The 22,586-nt window shown below is 49.1% G+C and overlaps 1 protein-coding gene across 2 annotated transcripts in view; it reads right to left on the bottom strand.

Moving 5' to 3' along the window:
* The window catches only part of LOC119511816 (myelin basic protein), a 126,266-nt gene that overhangs the window by 60,754 nt on the left and 42,926 nt on the right, over nt 1–22,586 (bottom strand). For both annotated transcript variants that reach the window (XM_037806332.1, XM_037806333.1), the window contains exon 3: nt 8,715–8,802. In XM_037806332.1, the coding sequence (XP_037662260.1) occupies nt 8,715–8,802 (88 nt within the window). The remainder of the gene's footprint in view (nt 1–8,714; nt 8,803–22,586) is intronic.

Raw genomic sequence — 22,586 nt, 5'->3', positions numbered from 1 at the left:
AGGGCAGGCCGCTGTCCTGAATGACAACACACGCAGCAGGACGGGCACGACGAGAGGAAACCCTAGCTCCCTGGGCTCAGGAAGCACGTCGGTGGCCCAGCGTCCCTTTCCACCCAGCATCTCCAGAGGGTCCTGCGGCCCCTCACCTCGTCTGCTGCAGGTGGACAGTTGGAAAATGGGCTGGAGATTTTTTAACCCATGATTGGTTTTGCATCTGCTGACAGGCCAGGAACCCGCAGAGTAAAACTTCCAACTGCTCTTTCTGGTAAATAAAGGAGGTGTTTCTGTTTGGTTTGCTTTTCGGATATAACTGAAACTTTGGTCAGCAAGCCCTTTTACAAGCAGCAAGTCAAATGGGAGTGGAAGCTAATTCATGGTTAAGCCTTTCAACACTCCCGCTGACTTTGCCCATCCAGATTTTCCTGGAAATCCGGTGGTTCGAGGGGGCTTGGCTGGAATAATTCAGGCTCTGTACCAGGTGCTGGAACTTAAAGGAAGGGAGAAGAGGGCGGCCTCTGGGGTCACACACTCTGGGGGCCAAAATGTGTGTCCTTTCATATCTCCTTCCCTTCTGCCGAAAATCTCAACAAATAAATCCACACATAGCTTTAAGATTAATACGTTCTTAAAATGTCATGGTGAAGACAGTCCAACCTAAACTGGCCTATTTGAGGAATGTCTTTCCCAAAGAAAGAGAGCTTCACACCCACCAACAATTCATACTCAGAAGAGAAGTGCTACTGCAACAGCCCCCGAAGGAAAAATGTCTCCTTTTTAGCAAAGCAGGTTTTCATCTACTTTTGAAATAGCAGAGCAGGGACAGACTCAGTTAAAACATGGGGACGCTCCATGTGGGGCAGCGTCAAAAAGGGTGGTTTCCCAAGTCAGAAAGCCCGACGTGCTGCCTGCCAGCCCCCAGCCCAGTGTCCCTGCCGAGTGTGTTCTTTCATCTGCCGTAAAGGATTACGGTGAACACAAAATTCGATCACAGACGAACGAAACTAGAAACTAAAAAGCTCTTCTATGAACTATTTTACTAAAAACATATTAACTGCACTCAAAACATTAAATTGTAAGGTGTATGTTTTTAAACTCAGGTACGTTTTTCCACAGAGACAAAAGTGGTGAGAACTTAAGACCCATAAGGAGCTCATGGCTGGTAGTATTGCTGAAATAACGCACAACTAAAAAGGAAAGCAGAAGAAAACAACACTGTTTAAATGCTGATAACAGAGCATTAAGCTAATCGGAGACGGGCTCGGCTCGCTGTGAACAGGGCGCTTGGGAGTGCGCGGAACTGCCCCTCTCCGCAGCCGCCGAACAGTGGCACCCGCCCGGCTCCCGGCTCACGTCTCACCCTCTGCTTCCAGGCCGGTTCCCAGCTGGGTGGGAATCCAGCGCTCCGCAGCCGCAGGGTGGGGGGATAGCAGACCCCCGTAAGTGGGTGCAGGGCCCAGCCACCCGAGGGCCTCGCCATGACGGGAAATGAAAAGATTTGCTCTCGCCACCCAGCGTTATCGCATGAGCCGATGGCAAGAGCAGGCCAGCCCGGAGCCTGGGCTTGCTGCGGGTTTCCCTTTGCAAGTCAGGTTCATGCAAGCCTGCCCCTCGTCACGGCGGGGATGGGGACGTCTGCTTGCTCAGCTCCATCTCCACGTATCCAGGGCCTGAATGCCACAGTGCCCAGCCGGGGGGTTCTGCGGGTCCAGTGCGGAGGGCATACCAGCAGATGGAACTGGGGGTGGGGGTACAGTACAGCTTTGGGTCTGTACCGAGCCCAGTGGGCTCCCCTGGCCCAGGGCACTGTCCCCCAGGTGGGGTCCTCCCAGCTGCAGCCAACGTGTCAGCAGGGCAGAGCCCAGCTGCGCCTCGGGGTGGGGAGGAAGGGGCTGCGTGTTTTCCCAGGCAAGCTCAGCTGCTGTCACGTGTGGACTCCAGGCGAGGCAGCAGCGGGACCCGACGGCGCACGTGGGGTGAGTTGGGGAGGGGTCTTTCACATTGTTGGGAATTCAGATTTCACTTGGTTAGCAGTGAGGAGCCACTAAAGGTTTAAGCCACTAAAGATGCCCCTTTAATCAAAGTGCATGATCTTATGTAAACTTAGACTGAAAAATAAACTGTTCCACCAAGACTTGCTTCGTGGGAACTCGATGTTTCAGGAGCTGAAACCTCAGGCCATGACCTTGGTTATTTCGTATTGATTTTACCTCCAAACATCATCACATTTCTTTTCTTTTTCTTTTATTTGGACATCAAAACATCAACCACATTAAAGACTGAGTTGACTGCTATCCCTCTCGGCTGCGTGGCTGTATTCCAGCTCCTCGATCCGCCTGCCCAGCCCCTGGGGGACCTGGCAGCCCACACCACTCCCCAGGGCCATGGGCAGCAGGCGGGTGGGGAGGAGGCGCAGCCCGGCGGGGCCGGGGCCAGACCCGTCCATGACCCACGTCTCAGGCCCTCAAATCGCGGCAGGCCTCTCATCAGAGCCAGGCCGTGCTTGACGTGGCGAGTCTCGTTGGTGCCCCAAAGTTTCTTTTCTGAAAAGAAATCTCTCCCTGGGCACATTGGGAGGACTGAAGGCCCCTGGCAGGCTGGGGCTTTGTGGGGCTCACACCTCTGATCGCTGCCCAGGACGGGGCCCTGTTGACCGGGAAGGCAGGGGAGGCCAGGACCTCTGACAAAGGTCGAGAGTCGGGGCCCTGTGCAGCAAAGGGCCTCGGGCTCTTCGTGACCTCCAGGTGTCCCTCGCGCGGGTCTCACTGGCGTCACCCTCGCTGCCTGCTCCCCCATTTTCAGGAGCCGGCCAGTGACACCTAAGTCCTTCATCTGCCAAAGCTCGAGAGACCCCTTTGCTTGGCCTGGGGGCCGGGGCCGAGCTGGGCTCTCATGGAGGAACCCGAGGGAGCTGGCCCCGAGTTCCGGTGTCCCTACTCCTAACTGCTCAAGGGACCCGCCTCACTCACCGAATCTGCCCAGAAGCCACCTCGGGGCTCCGACAGCTCGTGGTGCCTGCCCTGCCACCCGCAGCCTGCCCGGGCTCCCAGGTGGGCTCTGAGCCGGGCCTCCGAGAGCTGGAGCTCTTCAGCCAAATAAATATGCCCTGAGGACGGACAGAGGCTCACCCCCCGGAGGGCGGCCCGGGTACTGCGCCGGAGCAGGTGCGTGTCCAGGGCAGGGCTGGTGTTTTAGAGACACTAAGTAAGTTAGAGGCAGTTAGAGCCATCATTCAGGACGGTTAATACTCATCAAGTACACAGCAAAATAAAATGAGTTACAGTGACTGTTTTAACACACTTAACAGACGCAGAAATGAGAACTGCCCCTGCTCCCCAAGGATCAGCAGAATAAACCCTCCCGGGGCTGGGCAGGGATGGGGCAGGGCGCTGGGTTCTGGGCTGCGTTTGCCGCCAACCGTCCATGACGCCAGCCTCCGGCGGTGAGCCCTTCAGCTGCACGACGAGGGGTCGGGCGGACGACCGCGATGCCCCTTCAGGGTCCAGACTCATGATTCTATTTCTACGACTTCCATCCTCCCCCAAAATGCACTGACACAAAACCAGTTCTAATAAAGCCAGCATCAAATATTCCCAAGGAAAGGCAGTGCGCAGACGACCTCCCAGGACACGCGGAGCAGGGATGTTAGAATAGACCTCGGCTTTGGTGACTAGTGCACTGAAAAAGAATTTACACCGGTAACAAGAGCTACTTAGTACATTTATAGCTTAGTTTACTAATCAGGATATAGGAAATTATTTTATTATAATATAATATATTTATGATACATATTCAAAGTTATTAATTATATTTTAAAATACCATCTCAGAAAGATTTCCTCATGGCAAGTTCTTGGAAACAAAATTTTAAACAACAGCAAAAAACATTACTTTTTCTTTTTATTTAAGCTACATGAAAATCCTTGGGGGAAATGCCTGACTGCAGCTGCAGCAGAGCCTTTCCCACGATGCCAGAGCCTGGTCTCAACATACTCAGCTCTTGCTTGGCACACAGAAAGCACCGAGTAAACGGAGCGCTCGTTCGTTCAGCGATGCGGTGAAAGGTGGCATAAAGGCTAAACACACTGCAGGGAGTGTGAAGGATTTCACTTTACTCTTACAATACAGGAGGGAAGGTGAGGACATCCTGTTTTACCCAGGAGGGGCAGAGGGGCAGGGAGATGACGTGAGGCAGCGGCGGAGACAGCGAGCCACCCCGTCCCTCTCCAAAGTCCACGTGCTTCCCTTGGGCCTGCAGCTTCCCCCGGGGCCGGGTCCCAGGGTGACTGGGGGGGGGCCTTGGCACAGCGCCACTGGCTGTTTCCCAGACATCAGTCAAAGTCCTGGCTAAGGGAAGTGACTTTAATTCCTTCAAGTTCTGTTCTTGGATCAAATCGCATCACTTGGTAATCTCGGCTTCCAATGCTGACGTTTTTACGTTGTATCTTTAGCTTTTATTGAAGTTTGTTGCAATAAACAGTCATCTGAAACAAATGGCTACATTTGCAATGAAAATGCGGTGAGGCCCTTGACAACCTTAGGACTCATCACCTGTGACAAAAACCTAAAAACCTTCTGAGAACTTATTGACAAAGCTTTGCCAAGTACTGGCCTGGAGGCACACGAGCTACACACTCACCTGTGTGAGCTCACGTGGTACCTGCCCCCAGGTACACCACTGCTCCTACTTACAGTTGAAAAAACTGGGATACAAAAAAAGTAGACTGCTAAAAATCACCCTGCTATCCTATGTAAATGAGAAATCTTAACCTGGGTGGGTCTCACAGCAATCATTTCATGGTTGACATTTATGGTCTTACTTCACTTAATCTAGACTTCAATTTAAAAAAAAATTTTAAATTTATTAACAGACTTTAACATGTCTTATTTTTCCTTGTGTGTTTTCTTATTGTCTGCTAACTCACACTTTGTGGAGTAAAGAGGAATATGTGTGTATATTTAAAAATTACACACACGTGCACACACACACGAGCTTCAGTGTGTCTAAGACGAATACTTTTTCCTAAACATTAAACATAGATCATTCTGTTGCCATCGTGTGAGCAGTGGAACAGTGAGTGTGTTCCCAGCACCTTAGGGGCGCGTTTGGAGCTTGCACACAAGCTGTACCCACTTAGCCAGGGAGAACGCTGCGGCAGGAGGTGAGTGATGATTTCGGGTGGTGACACCTGTACCCTCAGGCACCCTCTCGACGTGAACCCACGTGCATTAACGGAGAGGGGGTGCTTTCTTTTGCCTCTGGTTTTGAGACGTCTGTGGCTTCTGGAAGGAGACACAGTCCTTCTGAGACCAGGGTGCCCCCTTTTGGAGGCTTTTCTCCTTTGTTAGAATAATTTAGGAAAGCCCCAATGTTTCCATTTGCCTCCGCTGAATCACCTGCCCTTGCTTTAGTTCCTTGACTCACGAACCGAGGGGAGGGGCAGGATGGGACAAAACTGTCCCACCTTCCTTCCTGCCTGATTTTCAAAACACAAGGACTGCGTGTGCGATGTGTATGTTGTTCAAAAGTGCTCAGTAACTGGTCTGCTATAAAATAACCTGGTTCCCCAAAGCTGGAACCGCACACTGTTCTCTGGGCTCCCGTGTGTTAAAGTGTTTTCTTTCTCCTTGGTAACGACACAAAACAGTCTGAAGGTGTAATCACAACACTGTAGGAAACAAACCACAGAAAGAGATTAAGAGCTGAGTCCTCACGAATTGTTTGCTTAGCTCGAAAACAGTCCTTCAGCGGGGCTTTTACCACAATGTGAAAAAAGTAAATCAAACGTTTAAGTGCCTTGCTGAATGACTGATGTGCTCTGGCTCCACAAAGACAAGGGGTAAGTCTGCGGGGTTTCTCCGTGCAGCCCGCGGTTGGGGGCGGTCAGCGTGCCAGCCAGCACCGAGCCGCAGCCCTGAGCGCGCCCTTCTCTTCCACCAGCGTTGCCTTCTCCGGTGAGGGTCTTGCACCAGCTTTGCACAACTGAAGTGCAAAGTTTTCTTTATGGAATTCACAGAGATCCCTAGAATGTGTGTCCTGCAGGGATTTGCCGAGTAAAAGGATAAGGGCACTGTCCTTTCTGCAGACTCCCTTGTGCTTCTGTCAGGTGCATGAAAAATTACAGCAGCTCACAGATCGCTGAGGGGCTGCTGACGGCGCGTGGCCGTGCACACGGACGGGATATCCTGTCCGGCCAAGAAAGACCTTGTCAAAGGAGGCGGGGTGCTGGCCTCATCTGGAGTAAGATGTGCAGAACACACCATAATTTAACAGGAATTTCATGTACATTCTCCAAGATTATGCAGTCCAGAGTAAGAGTTGAGATTACTTTAGCTCCGTTTACGTCTCACTCTGCGTGCTTGGAACAGAGTTCTTAGAATCCAGGAAAGGGTGAGGATGGGAAATTAGTAAATTCGACGTCTCTGTGTCTCAGGTGTCGCGATAGGAGACCCCTCCCCACGTGGGCCACCTGCTCATGGCCAGACGGAGTGCGGGCCCTCTCTCCCCGGGGCCCGAGTCGGTGTCGGCTGTGGGTGCCGCGGAGACACCTTCCTGACCCCGCACGGGCTGGCCCGTTTGGCTCGGTGACAGCCATGTGCTCACGGATGCACGGGCGTCTGTTGGCTGTTCCAGGGCTGGGGGTTGCAGTACATGGGACACGCGCCCGTCAGCCGTGGGCAGGAAATTCCCGTTAAAGGATGCATCCAAGTTTGTGAAACGCCGGAATATTTTGCATTTCCATTTGTTTTCACAATTTAACACTCGATGATGAGTCTCCAAATTGAATATCTATTTAAAAAGGTGAAGGAAAGCTGCCCCTGAAGGTGCTTTGGGAATTAGATCATCCTCCTAACTTGAGGAAGAGGTTCCAGTGTAACACGGTGTGCTGGATATACGCATATACATGGCATGTGTGTGTGTAAACAGATACATATGTAGCTGTTTTACAACTGATCCAAACAGAATGGCTGACAAGTTAGGACTCATCCTGAGGCAAGTAAGTCAAGGAATAATAGTAAAGACGATGTTTGCCTTAAAAGTAAGTGAAGCTTGGCCACAATAATCCTATGACTCATTTTTATTCACATGTAAAACCAAAAGTCACCACTTGTATTTTGCCCTTTTCTCTGGTCTCTTTATAGACATGTCATTTGGAATATAGGGGGAAGCGATAGCTGAGAAACCTCTCATTTTGGAGTTTTCTGCGTGGCTTTGCCCTCCTAGCCACTCCCACTTGCCGTGTGGCCGCGCACACGGGGTCTGGACGCGGCCGAGGCACTGGCGGTCCCTGCTGCCACCTGAAATTCTCTCTGCATCTGGGGAAGGACACCCCACCCCTGCAGGCAGTGGATTCCTATGGAAATCTCCCCAAGAAAATTCCTATCAGAATCAATGTAAAACAAGTAAGAATTGGAGCCGTACTGAATTCCTTTTGGACCACCCGTCTGTTTCCATTAATGGACCTTTGGATTAGACTGATTTCCACAGAAGCTTAAGATACTGAATCACTGGGCTGGGGCACTGTTGTAGTTAGGCATTTTTGCTCAAGAAGGATGGAATTACAAACAAGAAAGGAGTTTTGGAAAAGAGCAGGTTAATCAGGAACAAAACATTCAGACAGTTTCTCCTACCTAAGGAGTGATGTATGAAAATGAACCCCCTGCACAAGCAGAGAGAGCGGGTTGGGGACCTGGGGGGCGTCTCCTGCAGGCTGGGGTCTGGGGGGGCATCACCTGCAGGCTGTGGTCTGGGGGGGCATCACCTGCAGGCTGGGGGTCTGGGGGGGCGTCACCTGTAGGCTGGGGTCTGGGGGTCCTCTCTTGCAGGCTGGGGTCTGGGGGGGTTGTTGCCGGCAGGCTGGGGTCTGGGGGGGCGTCACCTGTAGGCTGGGGGTCTGGGGGGGTGTCACCTGTAGGCTGGGGTCTGGGGGTCCTCTCCTGCAGGCTGGGGTCTGGGGGGGTTGTCGCCTGCAGGCTGGGGTCTGGGGGTGTCGCCTGCAGGTGGGCTGCCCTGGCTGAAGGGACGTGTCTCTTAGTGGCCTTTCCTGGGCAGGCTGGCCCCACCCTGTTCCCTCCAGCGCAGGAGCCTGTGGGGAAGAGAGAACCGTCCCCAGCAGGGTCCGTTTGGAGCCCAGACTTTGCGGAGCCTCAGGGGGGGTCAGGGTGTTCACACAGTCGGTGCGGGGCGGGGGGGGGGGGCAGAGATGACAATGGCGTGGAAAGTCAATTTACATTCAGTAAGACACTACAGGAAAGTTAAATTTTATGGAAAACAGTTATTTCCAAACACCTCCTGAGCCTTTCCGCGTGGTTCAAAAACTACCAAAGTATCCGGCCTTTGGAACAATTTCACTTCCCATTGGTTATTTTTACGGGCTCAGCTGGACTCTCTCAGGCCCCCCCATAGGATGAAGAAATAGCTGATTAGAGAAACAGCGTACGGTAAGAAAAATCCTAGGACTCGTGCGCATCCAGGTGTGCGAGAAGGCATGCAAGAAAAACCAGAATCAAGGCTGTGGGCAAACTTGGGGGTCCCCAGGGAGAAAGGGATCACGCGAGGGAGATGGGGGGGCATCCTCCAAACTTCTACACAGTTTTCATTTTTCATAAAGAGATTTATAGATTACCCACAGAATTAAAAAGTTAAGAAACTTCCCCAATGAGGATGAACTCACACAATCACCCACAAAGTCGTGCATTTTCTTTTCTGTTACCTACCGAACACTTCGTTGTCTTCTGGGGTCTCCTGGGCAAATTCCCCAAGGTTTCTCTTTTCCTCAGATTCTCCTCTGTTGGTTTCACCATTCTGTGGGGAGAAAAAAAATGCCTTTTTTAAGATACAGTGTTTGATCAACAAAATAATTGCAATGCATTTTTCTCTCCATCAATTTTTTAGCAGCTAATCACGTCTTAAGGTTTTTTAGCAGGATTTACGGCCTTGGTTGCAGTGTGGGCTTCCCGGTGAGGATTCTGAATTCTGGCTGGTCTCCTCTGCCTAAGCTCTCAAGCATTGTCTTGGTCCAGGGGGCATATTTTCACACGAATGAGAGTGGATGTCAGCCTGGGTAAAATAACTTAGCTCAGCATCGTACCATCTACTCCCAGGGCTCACCCACGCGGGCTCCGCCAGGCACCACCAGGGAAGCCAAGGATGGAATTAGCCCCAGGCCGCGCTCCCTGGGTGTCCAGCGAGGCTACGGCCCATGAATTACAGGCCCAAAGTCGGCGGGGGGCACAGAGGCCCTGCAGGGTGGGCTGCCCAGAGCCCTGGGGGCTCCTGCCCCCGAGAAGCAGCTGGTCTGCCCCTCTGCCCGGGCCTCCTTGGCTACCCTAACTGCAGCGCCAGGGAGAAAGCAGCCTGTTAGAGTTTAGAATGTCAGACGCACAGTTTAGCCTCCAGGATGGAACGTATATAGAGTTCAGTTTCTTTATTGTTTTATCAGCGTTATTTAATTATTTTGAGATGCGATGCTTTCGCATGATCGCGATGGGTTGACTGTGTCCCCAAGAGACTTGTTTGTGTCCCAGCTCCGGTCCTGCTTGCACTTGTTGGAAGCAGGGTCCTCAAGGACCTGTTGAGGTAAGATGAGGCAGGAGCCCTGGTCCGGGATGACAGGCGTCCTCTAAGAAGGGGAGCAGGGATGGGGGGACACTGGGTATGGCCACGTGGCGACTGGGGTGACAGTGACACCCCAGGCTTGTCAGAAACCACCAGTCACCAGGAGAGGCAAAGAAGGATCCCTACAGATTCTGGTCCCTGGAAGTGTGAAGCAGGAAGCTTCTGTCGTTCTGAGCCATCTGGTTTGTGGCACTTTGTTAAGGCGACCATGGGAAACCAAGGCAAGGATACAGAACCCAGAAGGCGCTGAAAGCTTCACAGTAGACTGTCCCAGGCCCCACCACCATTTCCCCTTCTGGAGGCAGCCAACGGCTCCAGCTCCTTCCGTCTTCTCTGCCAAGTCATCTGTGCATACTTGGGCAACTGCCTATCTGTTCTTACTTCCCCCTTTGCCAACTTAAATGGATGACAGCGAGCTGTGGACACTGCACTGACTCTTGCTTTCATCCCTTAACAAGGAATTCTGGAGCTGTTTCCATCAGGCTCAGGGCTGCCCAGTTTTCCAGCACTTTGGGGCACTGCTCTGGCTGGGCAAGTTTCTGCCACAGGCTCCTCTGGGTGACCACTTCAGTTGCTCACCTTTTTTCTCTGTTTTGCTGCATTCCTCGAATGGGTCCAAAGGGCCCTCTCTCTGAGACGGTGTGGACGCGCCCCCGGAGCTCACCCCACCTCGCCCGCCTCTCCGGACATGCTCACCGGCCCCTGGCCCTGCCCGCAGACACTGTGCTCAGCTTTCCAGACCAACCTCTCCTTCCCTCGGAGCCCTCGGCCGGGCCCTGCGCCCCCGTCTCCTTATCCACAGACAGGAGGAAACACAAGACACTGCTTGGTAGGGTTGTAATGAGGCGAATAAAGTTTGTGTTTACAAAGTGTTTAGGATACAACTGGCACAGAGAAACTGCTGTCTCCATGTTTGTTAAAAATAATGGAAATGCTGAAAAAATCAGTGGGCTCTTCCCCTGTGCTTTAGCCACAGGTGCCCGGGGGCCTCCCACCGGCTCTGCCCGAGGCGTCCCCTTGCGTGCACGCACTTCATCTGCCCAGCTACGCTTTCTCTCCTCTTCTGGCCTCACACCCCACTTGACTCGGGGGGCTAGCCCCTCTCTGGCTTGAACAGCTTTCTGGAGAGGCTGCTCCCTCCACTCTGAGTGTGGGGTGGGTGGGGGCCAAGGTCCAGTAACAGCCCTGCCTGGGGTGTTTTGGGGAACCAGGAGCAGTGGAGCAATGTGTGGGTGCCGACAGCAATTTGGCCCACCCCCAATCACGGGGGCAGACTGGCCACCACAAGGGCAGCAAAGCCAAGGTGTGGGCCTGGGGGCTGAGAGACAGAGACCCCAGAATCCATTTGGACCCAAGTTGGGTGGTTCCCAAAGCAAAAGCCAGTAAGTTAAATGAGTCAGAAAATTCTGTCTCTCTTTTCCTGGCTTTCAGTAGCATGAGTTGGGTTTGCTTCTTGCAACAGAAGCTGTCTTGACTAATGTGTCGTTTCCTCAGGACTTGTGATCCCCTGTTCAGGTCAACCTCAGACATGGAGATACCAAGGGTGCAAGCCAGTGACCGGGCTGCCTGCTCCAGGCTGGGGGGCAGTGAGAGGGGAGAGCCGCGGGTGAGAGCAGGGGGCCGGCCTGGTGGTGGTCCCCGGTGTGGCCCTGGAAAAAAAGGCACAGAACCCAAGGAGCAGCCCTGGGAGGAGGGAGGCCAGCCCGGAGGGGCCCTGACGCGGAGTGCGCCCCGGCTCCCCCTTCCGTCTCCTCCGGGCCGGAGCGCCTTCCAGAAGCCCCGGCTCCACTGCAGACGAGGAGCGGGGGCCTCCGTGACCACTGAGTGACAGCGTCGGGGAAGTGGACGAGTGACGTGCACCCTCACCCTGCGCTTTAACATTTAACACGCACACCACTGTTTCCACAGTTAACTGATCTCCACCTTGGTGAAAAAGAAATAGGACATTAACTCCTATAAAATTGAGGAGGGAAAAAATTTGCCTTCAACCTCCTTGGTAAAGAAATGCACATGCTGCCAGTTGGACAATAAATAAACAATTGTGTTTGCAGACTGAGAGCTATAAAGTTTCATAAGTCATTATTAACAGTAAATAATAAAGCGTAATGATGTTCTAAATCACCAGTAATTGAAGGGCGACAAATTAAAACAAGACTCTATCTCTAACAAAGACGAAGTTGAGGAAATGCTTTCTGGTGTTGTCGGGGATGTGATAAAGCAGGGAGCCTTCTGGGAACAGGAATGAAGCAATCATAGCTCGTTTTGGAGGGAAAATGACAACCAAAGAAGCATGCTCTTTTCTCTGCCTGGAACACCCTGCCCTGCCTCCCGCCCTCGTTACTCCCTCTAGATCCAGGGTGGAGCCTCCTGGAAGTCTGTGGCCTAATCCCACCCCAGCCCTCCCTCTTCCACCGCCCGTGGCTCCCCAGCTCCAGGCCTCCTGCGTGCACGTCTCCGCTACAGAAAGTGCCCTGTAACATTTCACTTGTTTTTGCACCTCTCTCCCTCCAACACGGTGAACTTTTTGAGAGTAGGGACTTGCCTTATAAATCTTTCTATTCCCAACACCGAGCACAGTGCCTGGAACCTAGCAAGTGGTGAAAAGAAAATTGTTCAATTTTGTGCTACTTAAAAATTGCTTGAAAGTGATAATTTCTAATTCAGCATAAGGAGCCAAATATTGCTTACTTTTTTTCACACCTACCTATCTAATTTTACAAAAGAGTAAAACTTAGAGAGAATTTCTCCATAGGTTCTTTCATTAGCTACTTCATGCAACATACGATTGTTTTATACCTAGCTTCTGGGTCACTATCAATATCATCTTCTTCACTAACTACAAAATGAGAAGTATTCTTTAAAAATTAATTAGCCAAATACAATTTATTGCCTTTTTTCATCAGTTATAGATGTTTTTTCATGCTTTAACAGTTTTAAAATGAATGCCTTACATTCAATAGTGTCTTCCAATTAGAATTGGCAGTGCTTTCCTTCTTAGCAGTAGCAGAAATAATATTTGAGTCTCAGAAATGATAGCATTTCAGATTAAGTGTACAAATTTGGTTTTTAAAGCAAATAACTTCGACTGGAAGTTGATAATATAGCAACAGCAACTTCCCTCTCTGCATTTGCCAAGCTGGGCGGGCTGGAGTGGCATCGTCCTGACGAGATATTTTGCACCCAGGCCATCTGTGTCCTCGTGTGGCGTAGAAACAGAGCATGCCCTGGGTTTAGTCTTTCCGTGACTGTGGCTACAGAAGGGAACCCCAGTGGTTCTCTCATGTCTCCTCCACTCTTCTCCACTGTCCCAGTACAAACTCGCTGATTATGAAACATCTGTCATTCAAACAGTGGTGTAGGATGGTGTGCGGAAAGAAAATATTGGCCTGGGAAATGCACTGACGAATTCCTGTCCAAATAAAAAGCTTGTTTTGGGGACATGACACTGTTGCTATTCCATGATTATAAAAAAAATCCTTAATAATAACATAATTCCAATAAGCAAAATAAGAAAAATTGAGGTCTGTGTCAAAAGTAACGTAATTTTCATGATAAAGAAATGAGAGCTTCCTGTGGATAGTGTGCAGATATGCCAAAGAGGGTGTGTCCTAAACGGCTGAGTCCCTCCCAGGGTCATTTCAGAAGGAGGGAGCCACCTGTCACTGTCCACACTGGGCCTGCGGCTGCAGGCGTCCACGTGCCTTCGAAGCAATTAGGGATCTTCCGTGTTATTTGTGCCAATGCTCCTTTCCATCAGCCCAAACACGCGAGCCGGTCCGTGCAAGACTCCACTTCCTCAGCCATATTAATTTCAGGAGAAAATACACCACCACAAAACATCTTTCTCTTGTAATTTTCGTAATTATAAATGTAGATTTGGGAATACTTCTAAATACAGATGAGATTCGTGATTCAACAACATTGGCGGAATATTCATAACAGATTAAGCAATTAACCCCTTATTCTCCTACATACTTTTTTTAACCCCAAGTTTTCACTCATGTGCAATGAGAATGTCTCTTTTAGCCGAAACATCCTGTGCCTAATGGAGGAAGCCATTGAGTGAGGCAGGAAGGCAGCTGCTCGGCCCCCGCTCGGCCCCCGCTCCGCCGTCCCCGGGAAGCTGTCAACCCTGGTTGTGAAGCGCCGTGAACGTCCCCCGCCCACTTCCGAGGGCCAAGTGCCGCCAAGGCTCCCCCTTGCAGGACACCTGTGCCTGGCCCGGGGCCGCGGATGAGACCTCGTGCACCTGCACCTCACAGTTTGAAGGACGCTAAAAAGTCTCTTTAAAGAAGGGGGGATGTTGCTTGCATTTCCGAAAGAAATGTCAAGTTTCAAATGCCTACTTTCGGCTGCGGACCGGGCACTGCATACACTATTTTCAGGCCAAGGATGCACTTCTGAGCCCGGCCCTGACTGCTGCACACACGCGCAGGCCCAGGGAACCGGCGAGGCGCCTGCTGCATTCACAAGAGATCCAATCGGGCCGAACCAGAGACTCCCAGCCTGGACTCGAGCTGGCCTCAGCGAGCGGGAGGTGCACTGCTCCCCGTTATTCCTGGGGTACGAGGCATCGCAAACCACAAGGGCCAGTCCAGCAGGGACCCGGGCCCAGGAGGCCGAGAACCAGGGACATCTTCCTTTGGGGGTGGGGAGTGTCTTTGGGGTCTGGGAAGCCTGGGTCCAAATCTCAGTTCTTCTATTTTAGGGGCTGACCTTTGACCCTCAGTCTCCTCATGGGAAAGGTCAGGGGTCATGATTGATGCTCACCATGGGGACTGCTGTGGCCACTAACTGTGATGCAAAGCAGCCAGCAGGGGCCGGGCCAAGTTTCACGTTTACAGATTCAGTGTGGCCCCTCCCTTCCCTTCCAGAAGTATCTGGCTGGAATGAGGGGCGGCCATAGCCGGGCCAAGGGAGCAGAGGGACAGCGAGGGACACTGTTCTCCACTTCTCCCCGGTTCTCCCTGCGTGCGGCCTCTTTAGGGGCTCCAGTGCATGCATATAAAATTGTGGGGGAGAATGTGCTTATAGGCAGCTTGAATTTTAGGAGAATTGACAGCAATTTCAGGACATGCTTCTGATCACTGTAGAAAATTCTAAAAAATAACAAAAAAGGAAATGGGAGGGGGAGAAAATCCCTGTAGTCACTTTTTTAAACAGTTGCAAAGTTGATCCCAAAGTTCTAATTCAAACTAGAAAACACATATCACAATAGAAAAGGTGTTGAAACACATTAAAAAGTGACAATGCTAGCTATAGTTAGACTTGGAGACATGACACCCCACAGGATGCTTTTTTTTTAAAAAAAAAAACAATTGATTTTGTCTGAGAAGTTTGCACTGCCTTAAAAAGAAAAACAAAAAAAAAAAAAACAACAGAGTGTACATTTCCTGAAATGCCATAAAGTCAGCACTGGTTTAGACGCAGGTAAAAGCCGCATGTGGTTCTCGTCCCTCAGTTCTGTATCTATCCGTCATTCAGTCCCACCCATACTTGTGCCAGACACTGTAGTGGAGGCTGAGGGTACCGGGGTGAGTAGATATGGAGCCGGCCTTGAGAAGCCTGAAGGCAAAACGTGCTTCAAAAATAAACAGAAAACCCCACTCCAAGTAACATCAGATGGGGAGTGTTCATTGAAAAACCGGGTCTGGGTGAGGCCAGTCTGGCCAAGCTGAAGTGTTTAACTGATGTAGGAAATGCATCAGGTTTTCTTTTTCTTCTGAGATACCATAGAAGGAAAATTACACAGCGATTCACTGTTTTTATAATTCCCAGGATGTTTAGCAAGATGCACGGCAGCTGTCAGCCCTCCCTCCTTACAGCAATGTGTTCCTTCTGAATTTTATACTTGAATGACATCATCTAAAAAAACAGAAAGAAGCCAGCAGATGTTCCCTTGTAAGTTCTCAAGGGACACCTTCGTCATCGGCTTCGGGCCTCACTGCTCCGCAGGGCCCCGGCCGCTGGGAGGCTCAGCCCCTGCCCGTGTCACGCCCCATCTCACCAGCGACCGCCAACCTCAGAATTCCCACCTAGGGGTGAGTTTTCAGGGTGTTTGAGTCTTAGGCCATTTTGGAGGGGATCCTACTAAAAGGAGAAGATCTGCTTGCTTATTCCTTCATCTCCTGGCGCATTCAAGGAACTGATAGATTCAGTCCTCAAGGAGTTGGCTGGAAATAGCTCAGGACGTGGGGTCAGGGACACAGTTTTAGCAAAGTGGTTATTTGCACGAGAGCTAAGGATTCAGGCTCTGAAGCCGAGAGCCTGGGTGGGCTGGATCCCAGCTCGTCCACCCACTAGCTGGGTGGCTTTGGGAAAAGAATTTAACTTCACTGTTCCTCACCTATAAAATGAACATCATAATCATACTTATCTCCTAGGGTTACTGTGAGGATTAAAAGAGCACTCAATACACGAAAGCTACTTTGCAGAAATATACCCAACTATTGAAAACAGAGATCAACAGCATATTAGCTTTGCAATGGTTTTGAATAAGTCCTAATTTCTTTTCGGAATCATCAAAGCCAACCCTGGTCAGAGAGCTCGTGGGGCTGCAGTGGACGAGCGGGCACCGCTGGTCTGAGAGAAGTAGCTCTCCTCTCAGCACATTATTCAGAGTGAGACGGCCCTCTGCCTCAGTTTCCCCACTGGGATTTGAACCCCTCTCATAGCGTCCCCGTGAGGACTGCACAGAAAGTATACATGGCCTAACCCACCTCTGCTGCTCAGTTATAGATTTTTATTTTCTGGTTAGTCCAAACCAGAGATTTCTAGACTCGCTAATGAAACTTTAGTCAGTAATGAGCAACTCCAAATGCCCTTTCAGACTCCAGGATCTGCTTGGCAGATTTCGGGTAACTGCAATACACTAATCTGAGAAAATCAAAGATATTAGGCAGAGGTCAGCTGGTATAGTTTTCCTGCAGATATTTTTGTGCTCTTTGAATTACTTGTTTATTATGAGCATTTATACATATTTTTTAAGAAGAGCAGTTTATAATATGGAAATGTCAGCACTGCGTATTTTGTTTAAGAATGGGGACGGGTGTGAGGGAGGGGTGACCTGCCACAGGTTCGTGGTGCTGTAAAAGAAATGAGTCTCCTGGGTCAGAAATAAAGGGCAGTTCATTATTCATCGCAGTGTCAAAATACCATCATTTTGGCCGTGGTTCCCCAAGGCCCAATTCCTACGGGGCGATGTGAGAGGCCCGATGGTGTCCGCACACAGTGGGTCGGGTTCCAGGGGACAGACCCTCAGCGGGGAACCGAATCTTTCACAGCAGACAGTGAGCGGGCCAGCCGCCCGCTCCGGAGGGGATGCTGTGCCTTCCACGATGGCAAACCTGCTCTTTCCTCCAGGGGAAGGTGCTGTCTCTCCCTTCCCAGGATGCATTTTACAAACATCCTGAAAAACGTGGTCCAGAACACAGGGCAGGCCGTGCCTGGCTCACAAGATACGCAGAAATGCACGAAACCCAAGGAGGATCACCTGACAACAGGTTATACACGAGGTGACTGCTTGAAACTAACCTACGCGCTGCTCTGCAGCCAGTCTACTCTGCATTCTCTCAGCTTCTGCCAGCTCAGGTCAACCCGACTTGACGTATTTCATGCCGAGCTAAAAGTTCACACGCTATCCGTTGCTTTATGTGCTTAAAGGAAACAAAACGAGGTTGTGTTTGACTGTGACTGTAGGTTGTATCAGGAGGGCTTGGGGGTCAGCGTGCTCAAGGAGCTGCTCCTCACCTGTGGGAAAGCACCACCAGGTGTCTGTGAGGGGGACGGTGGCATCACTTTAAGGTGAATTTGCTCTTTCTCTCTCTCTCTCCCACCCTCTCTCTCTCTTTAAAGAAGCAAGGTTTCTTTTGACACTCAGAATATTTAGGCCCTGTATGGGCAAACTGGGTATATGTTTAATTTAAATTCCTATAGACCTGCTCTTCAATGAAAAAAAAAAAAAGCGCTTCACATTGCCACTGAAATAGGGGAGGAAAAGCTACTTAAAATGCTCCATACAGCTCAGCCCAGGACAGAAAGAGCTCCTGGGAGACCAGGGTGCAGAGTCAGAATCCAGTCTATCAGTATTTCATGTGGATGGAGAAATCCAACTATCCTTTTCTGTTATTTAAATGTGTTCATAAATATGCTTGAAACCATTACATTATTGAAGAATCAGCACAGGGAAAAAAGTGTGCACACACACATGTGTGTGTGTTATAATGAAAATAGTTTCTGCAACTTTGCTCTTATTGAGTAATAAGCTGAAGAGCATTTTTGGCTTGTTTCTTTAAAAAAGAGATCAGTTTGTACTTACCCTGGACTAGGTTTGGATAAGTAATTCAAGATACAAGCAAAACACCAAAAGCTTTTAGGATCAAATTAAGGAATATGAAGAAAAATGAAAACCCGACTTATATCAACGAGCTCATCTCCAAGGCATCTCCAGTCCCAGACAAAACTGCTTTGGGGAAATTAACTCAAAAGGGCCACTATGAGACCATCGGACCTGGGTCCCCAACCCCAACCCTGCTGACGTTCTTTGCTGGGGTCTCCCTGCCTCAGCCACCACCAGTGGGGTTGCCTTCCCACCCCCAAGTCGTGACAATCCAAACGGCCCCCAGGTATCACCAAGTGCCACCTGGGGGCCGAGAACCGCTTTTCTCCATCTTACAAAGTGAAAACTGCAAATCCATTTCCTAGTCTACTTGACAGTTATAAGTTTTTCAAAAAGATACTTTTTAAGTCATCAAAACTTGACTTTTAAAAGAGCAATTTGAGAGCAGGGACACTATGACAAAGGCTAGAGGAAGACTGAAAGTAAGATTTAGATAGATTTTAGTTACCAAAACAATTACCAGCCAGGCAACAGTGTCTTAAGTATGACACTTAAAGCATGAAGAACAAAAGAAAAAATGAATAAATTGGACTTCATTAAATTTTAAAATTTTGTGCTTCAAACGAAGTCATCAAGAAAGTGAAAAGCCCACAGAATGGGAGAAAATATTTGCAAATCATTTACCTGCTAAGGCTCTAGTGTTCATAATATACAGATAATTCCTACATCTCAACAAAAAGATAAGTAACTTAATTAAAAAGTGAGCAAAGCAATGGAATAGGAATTTCTCCAAAGAAGATATAAACAAAAGGCCAGTAACTCTTGGAAAGAAGCTCATAACCAACAAAGAGTTGCCACTTCACACCCATGAGGATGGCTATTACCAAAAAAATGGAAAATAACAAGTGTCGGGGAGGATGTGGAGACAGCGGAACCCTCGAATGCTGTTGGTGGCGCGAAAACTGGTGCAGCCACTGGGGAACAGTTTGGTGGTTCCTGAAACGTGAACATATGGTTACCATACGACCCAGCAGTTCCAGTCTTAAGTATATACCCAAGAGAATTGAAAGTATATTATGTTTACACAAAAACTTGGCACAAATGTTCATTGTAGCTAAAAGGCAGAAGCAACCCAAGTGTCCATCAGCAGAGGAACGGTGCAACAGACTGTGTTATATCCATGCAACAGAATGTTACAAAAAGGAATGAAGGGCTGATCCACGCTGCAACATGGATGAACCTAGAAAACATTAGGCCAAATGGAAGAAGCCAGACGCAGAAGACTACAGGTTGTGTGATTCCAGTTATATGAAATGCCCAGAAGAGACAAATCTATAGAGACAACAAGTAGAGCAGTGGTTGCCAGGGACTGGGGGGTGGGGTGGGGATGGGGTGGGGAGGGACTGCTAAGGGGAATGGTTTTCTTTTAAGAGGTGAGGAGGATGCTATAAAATTGGATTGTATTGATGGCTGCACAACCCTCTATTCAATGCTAAAAAAACATTGAATTGTACACCATAAATGGGTAAATTTATGAATTTATGAATTATAGCTCAAGAAAGCTAACAGGATAAACACCAGTATGCCCCATAGCCAGACCCCACGTGCTCCTGGCTGCACAGGTAGCTCAGGGAATGGCTCTCAGGCTGGCTCCTCCCCCAGTGTCTGGCTCCACCCCCTAGTGCCTTGTTCCACCTCCTAGTGCCTGGCCCCTCCCCCAGTGCCTGGCTCCACCTCCTAGTGTCTGGCTCCACCCCTGGTGCCTGGCTCCACCCCCTAGCATCTGGCTCCACCCCCTAGAGCCTTGCTCTGCCCCAGGAGCCTGTGGACTGCCCTGGGGCACTGCCGCTCTTGGAATGCTGCGAATTAAAATTTTAGAAGACTTGGACTATTCTAATTAATTGCTAAACAGGGTGATCCAACTTTTTGCTAAACTGATTAACTTGAATGTGTTTATGAATGAAGGAATGATAAACACGTTCTGTTCAACACTGAGGAGGACCCCAGAAAAAAACTAGGATGTTATGACCCCCCAGGGAAGTGAGATCTCAGATCGGGACCCCTTTTCCAGACCTCTCAGCTTTGACGGCCTCAGACGAAAAGGTAAGACGCACTGCTGGCAACCTAAGTATCTGAACATTCAGGAGCTGTAAAATCAATAAACTACACAAATGGAAACTTAAGTCCATAGGAAAACTTGGACTCGGAGGTTCCCAGCAGCGCTGTGTGTCAGAGTGGGTCAACCCAAGTGTGCATCGACCGATGGATGGGCCAAGCATGGGTGACGTGTGTGGCATGGGAATCACAATTCAATGACGCTGTTAAGAAAAAGAAAAAAGAAACCATAAATGCTCAGTTTTTAGGTAGTCAAAAAGGAGACATCGTAGCGTTACCGAAAGGGAGCGGGGAACTTCATGTTTGAGATAGCATATGAGGTTTCCTAAGGGAAATGCTATCTTAGATGAGGAAATGGCCCTTTAACTACTTTGTTTTAAAGCCACACTCTGCAAGATTATCCTATAGCGTCATTAAGATTGCAGTGTTGTTAAAATAAATAATGGATACAGAGACTTGTGCTCAGGTTTTTATTTAAACACTGGCATTTAGAAGTCACACCAAAATAAATATTCACTAGTGTCATAGGACAACTGTTTATCAAGGCCTGTTATGCAACTTGACATACTAACTTCTATTTTAGGAACACAAATATCCTGCTATTTACTCCTGGAAGCTACTGATGCATCTGCTGGTTACGCAGAATGAGGAGGCTCACCCAAGGAGGGAGGAGACAGAGGGAGGGAAAAGGGGGGTGGGAAGAGAGGAGGGGGAGGGGGAGGGAGAGGAAGTCGGGGGAGAAGGGGAAGGAAGGGGAAAGAGAGGGAGAGAAATTGATTCTGTTCAATATAGCACTTTTACTGATAGGGTTTAACAGTCAAGTGAATTTCGAGTTTGATTACATGCAGTTAGAGCCAATTCATGCCAGAGGATTCATTTAGTTCAAAAGAATATTCTACATTACTGAAAACAGAATAAGGCAGTGGAAACCTATGATCTTAATTTCAAGGTGGATACATTTCCTTTAGTTTTATATAATAAAGAAGTGTCCTACTTAATTTCCCTGAATATATTACCCTATGCTTGCACATATTTATTTAATCGCTTCCTATAATGCAAATATGCTAGAAGGTCAAATATGTCTTTGCTTTAAAATGGCAAGAATGTTAATACATGAGCATGTAAACAGTTTTCTGAATATACACCCCAGCTCTAGCACTTGCTAGCCAGACGACCCTGGCAGGTTCTCACCAGCACACATGCAGTGCTAGATATCATTACCACTCATTTTGCTATTATTAAGCATCTGTCTACTTTCCATAATCAGGTCTTGGATACAGCAAAATAAAATCTTCTGAAGTAAAAAGTAGGTTTTAATGTGATGTCATGTGTCAACCCGACCAGGTGACGGTGCCCCGTTGTTCGGTCAAACACTGGCCTGGCTGTTGCTGTGAAAGTATTTCAAGGAAGGGATGAGCACCTACCATTAGTGGACATAAAAGACCCCCTCCCCGGTGTGGGCGGGCCTCACCCAGCCAGCTGGAGGCCTGAAGGGCACCTACTGTGGTTTCCAGAAGAAGCAGAAATTCTGCCTCAAGATGACAGCATTTGTTCCTCCCTGAGTTTCTAGTCTGTTGGCCCCTCAGTGGATTTCAGACTCAAGACTTTGGCATAGATTGTTCATGGAATTTCCATGCTGGCGTTCCTACAGAATTCAGCCCCACCAGCCCCACAGTCACATGGCTCAGTTCCTTCAGATATATGTGTGTTTACCCTGGTGGTTGGGTTTCTCTGGAGAACCCTGACTAATAAACCTGCCCTAAAAGAACCACCCCACATTGCGAACTGTAACTGTCACTTCTTCAGAGCTGAGCTCTGCTCTGCAGTGATCAGACTGAACAGCAAAGCTGCTGCAACTTGCTCCCCAAACCGAGAAACACATTAGGTGAAGCTGGTTTCTACTCCATCGACTGCAGTGGAGTCACCTGGACTTCAGTAAGAAACCAACTGAGTCTCAGGAACGCCACCCACAAAAGCTCTGATGGATGCCAATCGCCAAGGTAAGTTCCTCACTGCAGCAAGAGGCTGAACGCGACGTTCTCTGCAAACGTGCTTTCAGGAGACATTGTGTTGTACAGTCCACAGATCTTCTCTTGTTTCAAAGTTAATAAAATCAAGTCAGAATATGGTTACAAGATGACGCAGATTATAAAAATATCTTTCTAAAAACCTCCTTATGTTGCAGTCACTCATTCTAATAGATCATGGGACAGCTATGTTGTCCAGGAAAAAGGCCAATCAAATGGGGTTCCCTGCATTATTTATGAAACAATACATGTGCTTTGAGCACTAAGGGAATTATGACTTTAAAATATCACAGTCAATCTCCTAGTCTTTAGGGTTTAATTCACATTATCACATGCTCAAGAACAAAAGCATAAAACTGGAGCCCGATTTTCTTTTAAACATTGAAGAGTTGGCAAGGAAGGAGTGAAATATAATGTTCCTGCAAAGGGTAAATAAATATTTTGGGTTCCAAAATGCAAAGAACTTTTGTATCAGGAGTAGTTCAACAAAA

The sequence above is a fragment of the Choloepus didactylus genome, chromosome 16 (genome assembly GCF_015220235.1).
Source record: "Choloepus didactylus isolate mChoDid1 chromosome 16, mChoDid1.pri, whole genome shotgun sequence".
NCBI classification, from domain to species: Eukaryota; Metazoa; Chordata; class Mammalia; order Pilosa; family Megalonychidae; genus Choloepus; species Choloepus didactylus.
The sequence above is the reverse complement of the archived record's forward strand: the minus strand, read 5'-3'. Positions and strand labels throughout refer to the sequence as shown.